The sequence below is a fragment of the Tupaia chinensis genome, unplaced genomic scaffold (genome assembly GCF_000334495.1).
Source record: "Tupaia chinensis unplaced genomic scaffold, TupChi_1.0 Scaffold000063_1, whole genome shotgun sequence".
NCBI lineage: Eukaryota > Metazoa > Chordata > Mammalia > Scandentia > Tupaiidae > Tupaia > Tupaia belangeri.
Genome location: NW_006159521.1, coordinates 7371056 through 7384672, shown reverse-complemented (window position 1 = coordinate 7384672; position 13617 = coordinate 7371056). Strand labels below are relative to the sequence as shown.

At 40.2% G+C, this 13617-nt stretch overlaps 1 protein-coding gene across 1 annotated transcript in view; it reads left to right on the top strand.

The window, feature by feature from the left end:
* The window catches only part of RNF111 (ring finger protein 111), a 108410-nt gene that overhangs the window by 46939 nt on the left and 47854 nt on the right, over nt 1–13617 (top strand). Inside the window, exons 3-5 of the mRNA XM_014593416.2 lie at nt 850–976; nt 8479–8642; nt 12569–12763. Coding sequence (XP_014448902.1) covers nt 850–976; nt 8479–8642; nt 12569–12763 — 486 coding nt within the window. The remainder of the gene's footprint in view (nt 1–849; nt 977–8478; nt 8643–12568; nt 12764–13617) is intronic.

Genomic DNA, 13617 nt, shown 5'->3' with positions numbered 1-13617 from the left:
GCCCGGGGGGGGGGGGTGATTTTTCACTTTCTGTCTTTCTGTCTCTGACTTTCTGGCGCATGCACATGCCCTTGTAGCAAAAACCTCTCAAAACAATAAAAAGAATATATCATTAAATGAAAACAGCCTTGGGAAAAACATACAGCTAAGTTTGTTTGTTTGTTTTAAGATTTTTGCCATTGGGCAAGTATGCTCGCTGGAGGAGAGAGAGACAGAAGGAAAGTGAGAAACCATCCAGGGGTGATGGCCACATTGTAGTCCCCTCTATTCTTCCATTGGGACTCTGGGCATGCACACACATGTGCCCAGTGTGACTCCCAAGATGCCAAGTCTGGGACTCAAACCACTGTCAGCCATGTGGGAGTCCAGCGCCATAAGCACTCTGCCACCCTTGGCTTGCTAATGTAATATCTTTGTCTTAGGTATTATAGGGCTAATGTCTTATATAAGTTAACTGTCTTATATAAGATTTTAATGCAATACTTGAGCTATTACAAGATTAATATCTCTATACGAGACCCTAAAAATTGTTAAGTAAATCACTAGACATTTGTAAAGAACAAACACAAAACTTATAAATAAGAAAATGTGAAGAAATACTGATTTTTTTTCTTTTTTGGAGAGGTTTTTGCCGTAGGGCGTGTGCGCTTGCCAGGCAGACAGAGACAGACAGTTTTTATTCAACTCCTTTTTTTTTTTTTTTAAAAATACCATTGACTTTTGACAGATGAATTTAAAAAATAAATTTCATGGTTTTCAAAGTCAAAAATATCTGCCTCGCAATTAGCTGACAAGCAGATCTCCTTTAAATGTTTTTTTTTTTTGTTTTTTTTTGGTTGCTATTTCCAGGAAGTATTGATGAAGATGTTGTGGTGATAGAAGCTTCCTCTACTCCCCAGGTCACAGCCAATGAAGAAATTAATGTTACCTCAACTGACAGTGAAGTGGAAATTGTAACAGTTGGAGAAAGCTATCGGTGAGATTTAAATTCCTAGTTATATATTTGAAGTTTTAAGTGTAAATATTGAAACATATTTGTGCTGCAGGCATTTGTATTTTTTTTTTAATTTTAATTTTTGTCATAAGGTATATGCACTCAGGGAAGAGAGAGAGACGGGAAAAAAGAGAGAGAGCACCCTCTAGAGGGGATGGCCATGCCACAATCTCTTCTTCATTGTCTTCTGTGGTTTTGGCATTCACATGCATATGCCTGGAGTGTTTTTCAAGCTCCTGGGACCGGGTGTTGAACTGTACAGTTGGCCACGTGGGATTTAGCTACTTTAACTACCATGCCACCGCCTGGCATGATGTTTGCACCTTTTACTCTGTTTTGTTGTTGTTGTTGTTGATGTTGTTGTTGCTTTTGCTTTGGGACCCACTGTGTCTGGGACTCAATAGTCATGTGATACTTTGGCACCTTAACCACCAGCCACAGAGCTCTTCTTAATTTGTTTTTTTTTTTTTAGACATGTTTTAAATATGCATATACAAGATTAATGACTGGCTGGCTGGCTTGCTTGCTTTCTTTCTTTTTTAATTGGCCAGTGGGTGCTTCAGCTTGCCAGAAAAAGAGACAGAGAAAATGAGGAGGAGAGAGAAAGGGAGAAAGCACTCCCTCAGTGGGGTGTGATCATGCCACAGTCCTCCCTCTTCTGCTTCTCTACCCTACTGGGATTTTGGGCAAGCATGCCAGTACCCCCAGAGTGTTTTTCAAGCTACCAGGTCCAGTATTCCAGCAACTTGTCAGCTATGTGGGTTGTGACTCTCTGAACCACTGGGTAGGTCATGGGCTGACCTGATTAGTGATTTTTTTGTTTGTTTTTAGAAAGACTTTTTGCTATAGAGCACGTGTGCTCAGCAGGGAGACAGAAAGCATGAAATCACCCCCCTGGGGAAGGCCGCACCGCAGTCCCTTCTCTTCCATTCTCCTCTCAGGATTTTGGGCATGCATGCATATATACTCAGCATGAGTTTGAAACCATCAGGTACGGTATTTGAACCGCAGTTGACTATGGGAGTCCAGCAACATAATCATTACGCCATCTGCTGGTCTCCTTATTAGTGGTTTTTAAATCAAGCTGAGTTGTAACTTATCCATGGTAGCTCTTGCTGGTAGATGCTGCTACTAGGCAGATTGAGGCCACGTAGTAAGCTCAGGTTTAATTTCATGTCAGTCCTAAAAATTCATGTTGTAGTCTCAGCTGAGGCAGGAAGATCCTGGCAGAGCAATACCCTATCCAATGTAAACAAACAAATACATACACATATGCACTCTGTCCCAGACCAATCAGACTAGAATTTTAGGGATTAGTCCTTTTTGTTATTATTGTTGTTTTAATTTGTTACAGGGCACGTCTGCTCACTAGAGAGAGGCAGAGAGAGAAGGTGAGAAAGCAAGTTGCCAGGTTCAGTAGTTTAACTGCGGTTGGCCATGTGGGAGTCTAGCATTATCCCACTGGCTGCCCTGGGATTAGTCTTTTTAAAGCACCACAAGTATACTATGTACAACGAAAGTTAAGAATAATTGTTCTAGGTAAATAGTTTTACATAGGGTTTGTTTTATGATACAGAACATTCATGAACTCCTTTGAAATTTAGATGTGACTAATACATATTAAATATATACTGGGGGGATGGCTGAGGGGCAGACATGGTGTGTTAGTTAAGGCGATTGGATCTCACATGGCTGACTGTGCAGGTAGAGTCCCAGAACCAGGGGTGTGAGAAACCCACCAGGCAAGTGTGGGTGTGCCTAAAATCCTGAGAGGAGAATGGAGGTGAAAGGCCATCCCCTCCTGGGAATGTGCTTTCTCACTTTCCCTCTCTCTCCCTGTCTTTTTCTGGTGAGCACTTGTACAATAGCAAATTAAAAAAGGGAAATTAAAAAAGGGAAAAAATACATACAGACATATATACATACACACATGTATATAATATATATACATATATACACATTATATATATATGCATATATATATATATATAAAATTTGACTGATGAAAAATGTTAAGCTATTGATAGCAAAATAACTTTTTGTAAAAAAAAGAAGAAAACCAAAAAAAAGAAATTAAAAAAAACAAAAAGCAAACGTGCAAACAAAAAATAACTTTTTGTTAAATCTACTTTTAAAATCTTACTGGTATTGGTGGCTGGCAGGTGGTATGGTGGTTAAGGGTGCCGGACACCCATATGGCCGACTGCTGTTCGAGTCCTGGACCTGGCGACTTGCTTTCTCACTTTCCCTTTCTTTACTCTCTCGCTCGCTCTCTTGCTCTGTCCCTCTTTAGTCAGATTAAAATAAATACATACATAAATAAAGTTAAAATAAAATACTTTTATAAAAGAAAGAAAAGTCCATCTTACTGGTATTGGGGCCAGCAGATAGCCTGGTGGTTAAGGTGTTGGACTCCCACATGGCTGTGGTTCAAGTCCTGGACCTGGTGGCTTGCCTTCTTACGCTACCTCTTTCTCTCTGTGGTCAAATTGAAGAATAATAATAAATAAAGAAAATAACTAAAAAAAAAAATCTTACTGGTATTGGGGCCAGCAGGTAGCATGGTGGTTAAGGTGCTGGACTCCCACATAGCCAACTATGGTTCAAATTCCAGACCTCCAGGCTCCCGGGTGCTCTCTCTCTCTCTCTCTCTCTCTGTCTTCCACTCTCTGTCTTCCACTCTCTCAGGTGAGTGGGTGTGTAAAATTTAAAAAGTTTTAAAAAAAAAAAAGGATCTTACTGGTATCATGAAATGTGTGTTATATGCTAATAATATATTAACATAATAATGTTAGGGCAACCCACTAATAGTTTATTTTTTAATTAAAAATTATTTATTTAATTTTATCATTGTTATTATTTTTTAATTTGCTATAGGGCATGCATGCTTATCAGAGGCAGAGGGGGAAAGTGAGCAAGCCGTCAGATCTGGGACTTGACCTTTGATCGGCCATGTGAGAATCCAGTGCCTTTACCACCATGCCACCTGCTGGCTCAAGGCAACCCAGTTTAAAACATGTTTTTTGTGTCCAGTCTATGGCCTTGAGGTTAAGGGGGCTAGATCTCACATGGCTGACCATGTAGTTGGAGTCCTGGATCCTGCAGCTTGAAAAACTTGTTGGGTGCCTTTGTGTGCAGCCAAAATCCCAAAGGGAGGTAGAAATGGAGGGGAACAAATTGTGGCATGATTATACTTTAAATGATGTGCTTTCTCACTTTACTTCCCCCCACTTAACCTCCTCACTTTCCCCAGTGAGTTTATCCATCCACTAGCAAAAATTAAAAAATGGCATGTGAATGAGAGCCTTCATACATTCCTGTGTGTTTTCATTTTTAGATGATACTCTCAAATTCTTAGGAAAATTCCACGAAATTTGCCACATTTATCCTGTGACTGTGTATAGTGCTTAGCACAACATTGACTCAGTTATTATGAGCTATAAGGACTGTTGAAACTTTTCCTTGTGGGACTAGATTTTTACTTTGTCAGGGGCGTGCTTGATACCAAGCAGCTTAATTTTGCCCAGATAATAGACAATGATCTTGAAATAGAATCATAGTGCTTATGACCCTAGTTATTGTCTCTATTGTTCTATGGGATGTTACCTCTGTCACTATTTAGCTGATTCTTGGTTCCTGTTTAAAGAGAGTATATTCCTCAGTCTTTTGTGTTGATATTTGATAGTTGGCACTAATCACAGTGGCCAGTAACGTCCTTGTGAAAGTATTCTCTATGCATCAAGTGATCCTCCATCCAGAATATTTGGAGTCAGGAATCCTATAAAGCTTTCACAAAAATACTGCCAAGTAGAATGGAGCTTTCTGTGGCTATTAAAGAGCCTCCCATGTGTAACAGATCACTCAACTTTGTCATAGACTCTTGGCTTCTCAGGAATTTTAAATGGTGGTATGTCTCCTCTACCAAAACGATTTTGTCCTGAGGCATTTGTTTACCATCATGGCTTAAACTGTACAACTCTTTCTGATACGTATTTTTCTGTCTAAGTAATTCCTCAGGAATGAACTATAAAGGTTCATTCCTGAGAATTTTGTCTTACAGTTTGAACTCCTTTTTAAACTCTTGGGCTATATAATTGATGAGGCTGTTTTCAGCCCAGTGCATTCTTTGAGGTTCTTTTCTAAGGAATTGAGCTCATATTCCTGTAAGTTTCCATATTTATAGATCTGGCTCATCTTTTCCATACCTAATGAATATAAGTTTATAAGCAGTTTTATACTTGGTTTGGGCAGGAAAACCAAATTTCATATATCTGTGTGTTATATTGGCTTTACCTTTCTAAAACAGATTCATTTCTTCTCCTGGACCCTTAGTCTAGATTGTTTACTGAATTTTTTCTTTTAAGAATTATTTTTTATTAATTTTATTCATCTTCATTATATATATATATATATATATATTTTTTGAAATTGACCAGAGAGAGAAGGAAAGTGAGAAAGCAAGCTGCCAAGTCCAGGACTTGAACAGTGATCAGCCATGTGGGAGTCCAGCCACACTAACCACTATGCCACTTGCCAGCCCCTGTTTACTGAATTCTTAAAAGTATACTTACCTGGGACCAGCAGGTGGCATGGGGCTAAGGCCCTGGATCTCACATGGCCAACTCCCCATTCTGAGTCCCAGACAGGGCTGCTTTAAAATCACACTGGGCATATATGTGTGCATGCTCTAAATCCTAAGAGGATGAATGAAGGAGAAGGGATTGCAATGTGGCCATTGTGATTTTTCACTTTACTCCTCTTTTCATCTCTGCCTGTCTCTCTTTGGTGAGTTGTGTGCCCTGTGGCAAAAATCTGAAAAACAAATTTAAAAATACATTTCTATAAGTATATATTTCAATCCAGATTATTACAGCAAATCTTTAAAAATATATATATACTGTGCCAGCTTCATAGATTAGTGGTTAAGGGAGAAGATGCCAATCACAGTTCGAATCTCGGCCCTGGTGGCTTGTAAAACGAGCTGGGCACGTGTGTGTACATGGTCAAATCCCAACAGTACAGAGAAATGTAGAAAGGATAATGGTAATACCCCATCATGGTGTGCTTTCTCCCTCTCATTTCTCCTTCGTCTGTCTTTGGTGAGTGCGCATGCCCTCTGGCAATTAAAATACACACACACACTCCTATACGTAATTTAGAATGATACACTGCTATACACATACATACTTAAAAGATGATAAAGGTGGGGCCAACAGGTAGTGTGGTGGTTAAAGCACTGGACTCCTACATGGCCAGCTGTAGTTCAGGTCCCAGATGCGGCAACTTGAAACTCACAGCAGGCATGTGTGCATGCATGCCCAAATCTTGAGCAGAGAATGGAGGAGAAGGGATTGTGGTGTGACCATCTCTCGGGGGGGTGATTTTTTACTTTCTACCACTCTGTCTGTTTCTCTCCAACAAGTGCATGTACCCCATAGCAAAAATCTCTTAAGAAAAGGATGATAAAGGTGTTTAGGGTTTGTGGTCACAAAATTTAAAAGCATAAGGCAACTCAAATAGGTGATGTTTCTTTTGGCTACCAAGCTAGGAAAGTAGCGACCATATCCTTACCTCTGCCGACTCCAGGATTTTTCTCTGGTATCTGTTAATTTCTTCACATTTTTCTCAGATGGTAGGTTAGCCTGGTTTAATACTCCTGAAGTCATGTTTTGTCACATTTACATATAAATATATGTGTGTGTGTGTATTTCAGATTTATTTAATTTTATTTATTATTTTTTAATGTGCTGTAGGGTACATACAAGGGAGAGAGAGAGTGAGAAAGCAAGCTGTCAGGTCCAGGACTTGACCCACAGTCAGCCATGTGGGAGTCAGTTGCCCCCAATCACTATGCCACATGCTGGCCCCAAGATATTATTTTTATTCCTTTATCTTTGGTGAATAATTTTAGGTGTTAATATAAAATATAGGGACCAGCTGTTGGTATAATAGTTATTTATGTCGCTGGTTCCCATGTAATAGACTTCAATTTGAGTTCTAGACTCAGTGGCTTAAAACTCATGTCAGGCGTATGTGTGTGCGTGCCCAAGATCTTGAGAGGAGAATGGAGGAGAAGGGATTGTGACATGGCCATCCCCCTGCAGAGGTGATTTTTTGCTTTTCTGTCTCTCTCTGTCTTTCCCTGTCTTTCTGGTGACTCACATACCCTATAGCAAAAATCTCTCTCTCAAAAATAAAGAAAAGAAATACATATAAAACAAAAAAATTGATAATAACATAGATGCATTTTCAAAATAACCATTGAAGAGAAAGCAGTCTTGAAACAAAAACCTGTATTTTACACTAATGATTAGTCTAACAGTATTTCTCTTTTTTTAGGTTTTTGCCATAAGGCACAGGTACTCTCGGGAGAGAGGCAGTGAGAGGGAAAGTGAGAAATCATCTTCTAGAGGGGATAGCCACACCACAATCCCTTGTCTTCTGTTCTCCTCCTAGGATTTTGGACGTGCACGCACACACACACGCACGTGCCTGGTGTGATTTTTCAAGCTGCCGGGTCCTAGACTCAAACCACAGTTGCCCATGCTGGAGCCCAGCCCCTTAACCACCATGCCACCTGCTGGCCCCCTAACAGTGTTTCTTATAGTCTTTGGTCAGTTGGTTGTTTTTTTTTTGTTTTTTTTTTTGGAGAGGTTTTTGCTGTAGGGCGCGTGCGCTCGCAAGATAGATGGTGAGAGACAGAGATACAGAAAGCGAGAAATCACCTCCTGGGGGGATGGCCACGCCGCAATCCCTTCTCCTCCATTCTCCTCTTGGGATCTTGGGTACGCACGCACACGCACCTGGCGTGAGTTTTAAGCCACCGGGTCTGGGACGCGAACCACGGTCGACTACATGGGAGTCCAGCGACATAGCCATTACGCTAACTGCTGGCCCCAGGTCAGTTGGTTGTTAATAAATTAATTCAGCAAGATTTATTGGGTATTAGTCATGATTATTAATTATATTGCCATTATTTCCTTGGAGAAATCTTTTTATAACGAAATAGGCCAGCCAATGGCATGGTTAAGGCAGTGGATCCCATGGCTGACCATGCAGTTGGACTCCTGGACCCGCTATGTTGAAAAATACACCTAGTGAATGTATATACTTACCCAAAGTTCTGAGAGGAGGGGGAATGGAGGAAAAGGGATTGTTGTTTGACCATTATCCACGGGGGGCGGGGGGGTGTAATCTCACTTTCTCTCTGGCATTTTTTTTTTTTTTTTCTCCATTCTCCTCTCGGGATCTTGGGCACGCATGCACACGCACCCGGCATGAGTTCTAAGCCACCGGGTCCGGGACATGAACTGCGGTCGACTACTTGGGAGTCCAGTGACATAGCCATTACGCTAACTGCTGGTTCCCTCTCTGGCATATTTTAAGAAGGAAGGAAGAGAGGCAGGCTGGCTTATGATTTCTGGAGTAACTGAAATTCTTATTTTTTATTTATATTTACTTACTTTGTATTGATGTCATTTAAGGTCTCGTTCAACCCTTGGGCACTCCAGATCTCATTGGAGCCAGGGTTCAAGTTCTCATGCCAGTCGGCCACAGGAGCCACGGAACCGTAGTAGACTTTCTACTGTTATACAGCCCTTGAGGCAGAATGCAGCAGAAGTTGTGGATCTTACTGTTGATGAAGATGGTAAGTTGTAGTAGTAACAGCATAAAATCATAAATGAAATTTGACAAAATGAACTGTCTCAGTGTGGTAGGAACTCTTCCTGCTGCTTACTGACAATGTATATAAATTACAGGTAAATTGTCGGATTTTTCTGACTCTTTTTGTTAAACGATTATTTATTTAATTTTATTTATTATTATTTTATTTTATTTAACTTTATTTATTCATTTATTTTAATTTGACCAGAGAGGGACAGAGCCAGAGAGAGAGAGAGAGAGAAAGTGAGAAGGCAGGCTGCCAGGTCTAGGACTTGAACCACAGTCAGCTGTGTGGGAGTCCAGCAGCCTTAGTCAGCACGCCACCTGCCAGTCCCTTATTTTTTAATTTGATGAGAAAGAGAGAGGGAGTGAAAAAGCAAACCGCCAGCTGAAAGGAAGGAGAAAGGGAGAAGAGATTGTGACATGACCATTCCCCATGGGAGGTGCTTTCTCACTTTCTGTCTCTTTCTCCCTGTTTCTTTCCAGCAAGCACACGTGCCCTCTAACAATACACACACACACACACACATACACACACACACACACACACATATATATAAAGTGTGTGTGGTGGGGGTTCTGACACCAAGACTGACTTCAGCCCATTTATGCTTCCTGCTGCCTGACATGCAGATGAGATGACTAGACCAACACCAGCCATCTTGGTTCAAGAGGGGATCTGGAGAAGAAACCAGTGGCAGAGCAGAAAGATGAAAGGGACTAGATTTATTTTTTTAAGATTTTTAATTTATTAGTATTTTACACATGCCAACCAGGGAGAGACAAAGAGAGAGTGAGAAAGTAAGCCATCAGGTCCAGGACTCGAACCACAGTCACTTATGTGGGAATCCAGCACTTTTAACCACCATGCCACCTGCTGGCCCTGAGACTAGATTCTTTTATTATTTTTTTTTAGAGGATTTCACTATAGGGCGCGTGAGCTCGCCAGACAGACAGAGAGAGAGAGACATAGAGACAAAAAGCGAGAAATCGCCCCCCAGGGGGGATGGTCACGCCACAATCCCTTCTCCATTCTCCTCTTATTTTAAGAAGGAAGGAAGAGAGGCAGGCTGGCTTATGATTTCTGGAGTAACTGAAATTCTTATTTTTTATTTATATTTACTTACTTTGTATTGATGTCATTTAAGGTCTCGTTCAACCCTTGGGCACTCCAGATCTCATTGGAGCCAGGGTTCAAGTTCTCATGCCAGTCGGCCACAGGAGCCACGGAACCGTAGTAGACTTTCTACTGTTATACAGCCCTTGAGGCAGAATGCAGCAGAAGTTGTGGATCTTACTGTTGATGAAGATGGTAAGTTGTAGTAGTAACAGCATAAAATCATAAATGAAATTTGACAAAATGAACTGTCTCAGTGTGGTAGGAACTCTTCCTGCTGCTTACTGACAATGTATATAAATTACAGGTAAATTGTCGGATTTTTCTGACTCTTTTTGTTAAAGAATTATTTATTTAATTTTATTTATTATTATTTTATTTTATTTAACTTTATTTATTCATTTATTTTAATTTGACCAGAGAGGGACAGAGCCAGAGAGAGAGAGAGAGAGAAAGTGAGAAATCCCTGCTCCCCTGCTGGAGTCAATGGCCATACCACAACCTCTTATTCTCCACTCTCCTCTTGAAATTTTGGACATGCATGCACCCATACCCAGAGTAATTTCCAAGCTACCCAGAACAGAACTCAACCACGATCAGCCTTGTGGGAGTCCAGCACCTTCACCACCACTCCGCCTGCTAGCCCCAGTAACATATGAATTTTAAGAGAAGTAGCTGTTCAGGCCAAACCACCAAGACCTAATTCTGTCTGCTTTTCTAGCCTTTTCTTTCTCATGTCCTTTTGGTGTATTCTATGTTCAAACAATGTCAAACTGTTTGTAGTTCTCTGTACACATCATACTATTTCCTACTTCAATTCCTTATTCAGGACACACTTCTATAGCTTTAACATTATTCCCCACCCACATTTCTTTATTCCTCCTCATTCCTACTTTTCCTCCATTAAGAGCAATCCATCCATCCAGAGAGAGGGAAAGTGAGAAAGCAAGTTGAGGACTCAAACTGTCGTGGGCCATGTGGGTGTCCAGCACCTTAACCACTATACCACCTACTGGCCCAGTATTGTCAGACTTTAATTTTACTATAGAAGCAGCGCTTTTTAAATACAAATAACAGAAAAGCATTTATGATTGAGGTTGAAATGGCTAATATGGGCTGTTTGAAATGTGTAATATTATTTTGGAAAGTTAGCTTTCATATTACTCGTACCTTTTTGTGCTGCACTAGCATTCAAAGTACAATTTCCCATGTTGGCTACAGGTGCTCTGGCAGCAACATACCACACTGCAGTGTATCTTCTCTTCCCATATCACAGTGTGCATCTCTTCTTTTCAGATCTAATTGTGCTTTGGATAGATTTATTCCTGTTTTTAATTTTGTGTAGCTATCTTATCATCATATATTTGAAATTTAACTCATTTAATAAATTGGGGTTTGCCTGAAATTCTTTTACTTTCTGTTACAAAACTTTAAGTTTTTTGAGAAAGCACTGTTGAACTTAAAATTTGAAATATATAAAAAGGCATGGAATAAAGAGATTAAAACAGGTAATTAAAAGTCACAGCTAATGTTTATTAAGTGATTACTATATGTAATATAAAGCATCATATAAAGTATGTTGTATATGTGAACTTCATTCTCTAGACAGATTTATGAAGAAAATTCTGTTACTTTCCCAGGTTTACAAGCGAGGAAATGAGCATGATTAAGTAACTTATCATAGTCACACAGTCAGTAATGAAATCAGAATAGTCGTCTTATACTGGAATACTGTCTGTGCTAGACAAGGTGTAATCTGGACCACTGTTCTGACAGTCAGTGACTGACTGTGGGTATAGCAGAGGAACATTTTATTTATTTATTTCCATTTGTTGTTGTTATTTTATTTTATTTTTTTTTAATTTGACCAGACAGAGAGAGAAAGGGAAAGTGAGAGAGCAAGCTGCCAGGTCAGGGACTCAAACCATGGTTGCCCATGTGGGAATCCAGCACTTTTAACCACCATGCCGCCTGCTGGCTCCTAGTACAGGAACTTTTACTTTCCTTTTGTTGTGGAATGGCTTCTGTAATGACATCAAGGTTCTTGGTGTTTCGAGCAGAGAATTGAATGGAACATGCTAATAGTGAAAGGAAAAGGCAGTTTTAAGTAAAAGCGAAAGTATACTCCTGAGAGGTAGAAGGCCTGAGCGGACAGAGAAAGAGTGACTCAAAAGGCCCCAGCAGTTGCATTATGTGGGATTTATAATTTTTAATTTAGGTTTTGTGGGTTTAACATTGGCTGGGCCCATTGATTGTTCTCATCTCATTGGCTGTACCAAATGTGGCTGGGCCCACTAATTTAGCTCATTGCTATATCTAATGTGGCTTAATCAGCTAGACATTCCCTACTAATCTGCCTGTGTTATGGTGGGGGGGAATTTTATGCCTTGATTTTTTTTTTTTTTCTATCTAACCACATGGGAAGACACTCCAGCCCTCTTACGTGCTTCCATTTACTAGCTTTTTCTTGCCTGGCTTTTACTATTTTATTTGTGATGAATCAGAGAACTTACATAGTAGTTACTAAAAAACTATTTAATCACCTACATTACTCAGATATGCATATATGTGTTGGATGTTTTTAAATGTACTAATCATGTTTTGGTAACATGTCACTTTAATATTGCAGCTTAGTTTTTTTGACAGTTCTGTTTTTTTTTTTACTATATATTAGAGATAGTTTATATTTTTTAAGTTTTTATTTTTATTTTAATATTTAACATGTAAGCTTGGATCTAAATAGAACCTTTTAATTTGTTTTAAAATGTTAAACACACGTTTTGTATTTGTAGAACCTACTGTAGTACCCACCACTTCTGGGAGAATGGAATCACAAACTACTAGCGCTTCCATTAACAATGCAAATCCATCTACCTCTGAGCAGGCCTCTGATACTGCTTCAGCTGTCACCAGTAGCCAACCTTCCACAGTATCAGAGACGTCAGCTACTCTTACAAGCAATAGCACGACTAGTACTTCTATAGGAGGTATGTAAAAAGATGAGGGAAAAGGAGGTTTTATGTCATTACATTTTAGGAAAAATATTATGGGGCTGTTTTTCAGGGGGAGTAATTTTTTCCTTTTAGTTGCCTGAGGGCATGTGTACTTGCCAGAGAGAGGGAGAAAAAAGAGAGTGCACCCCCCCCCATAGGTTATGGTGGTTTTTTTTGAGAGGTTTTCGCTACAGGGCACGTGCACTTGCCAGACAGACAAAGAGAGACATAGAGACAGAAAGCGAGAAATCACCCCCCCAGGGGGGATGGTCACACTGCAATCCCTTCTCCTCTCAGGATCTTGGGCACGCATGCACACGCGCCTGGCGTGAGTTTTAAGCCACTGGGTCCGGGACGCAGTTGACTACATGGGAGTCCAGTGACATAGTCATTACACTAACTGCTGGTCCCCATACTGCCCATGTCTTGAACTGATCACCATAGACTGAAGCTGTCATGCACATGAGAATGTGACTGAAATGGTTCTCAAAAGGATGTGAAGAGAGCTTTATTTTGCAGTAAAGTACAAGAGTGTAGTGCAGGTTTAAAAGAAGGACATTCAATGTGTTGCAATGTTTAGAACATTTTATTAAAGTACAAAATTGTAAATTAGGCTAAACAGACAAACATAGTAAATATTTACAAAAACACTGATAACGTCACTCAGTCACACACAGGTAATAGTGCAGAAAGGTCTCAAAATGGATCTAATGGCTCCCTGGTGAGCATGGCAGCAACGTCCTATGTAAGCTCTTGGGCAAATGTTGTTCCCCATTCTGGCACAATCCAGTGTTCCCTGGGAATCTGTTTTTTGGAGAGTCAGACCCAGAGGCAGCCAGAGAGGACAA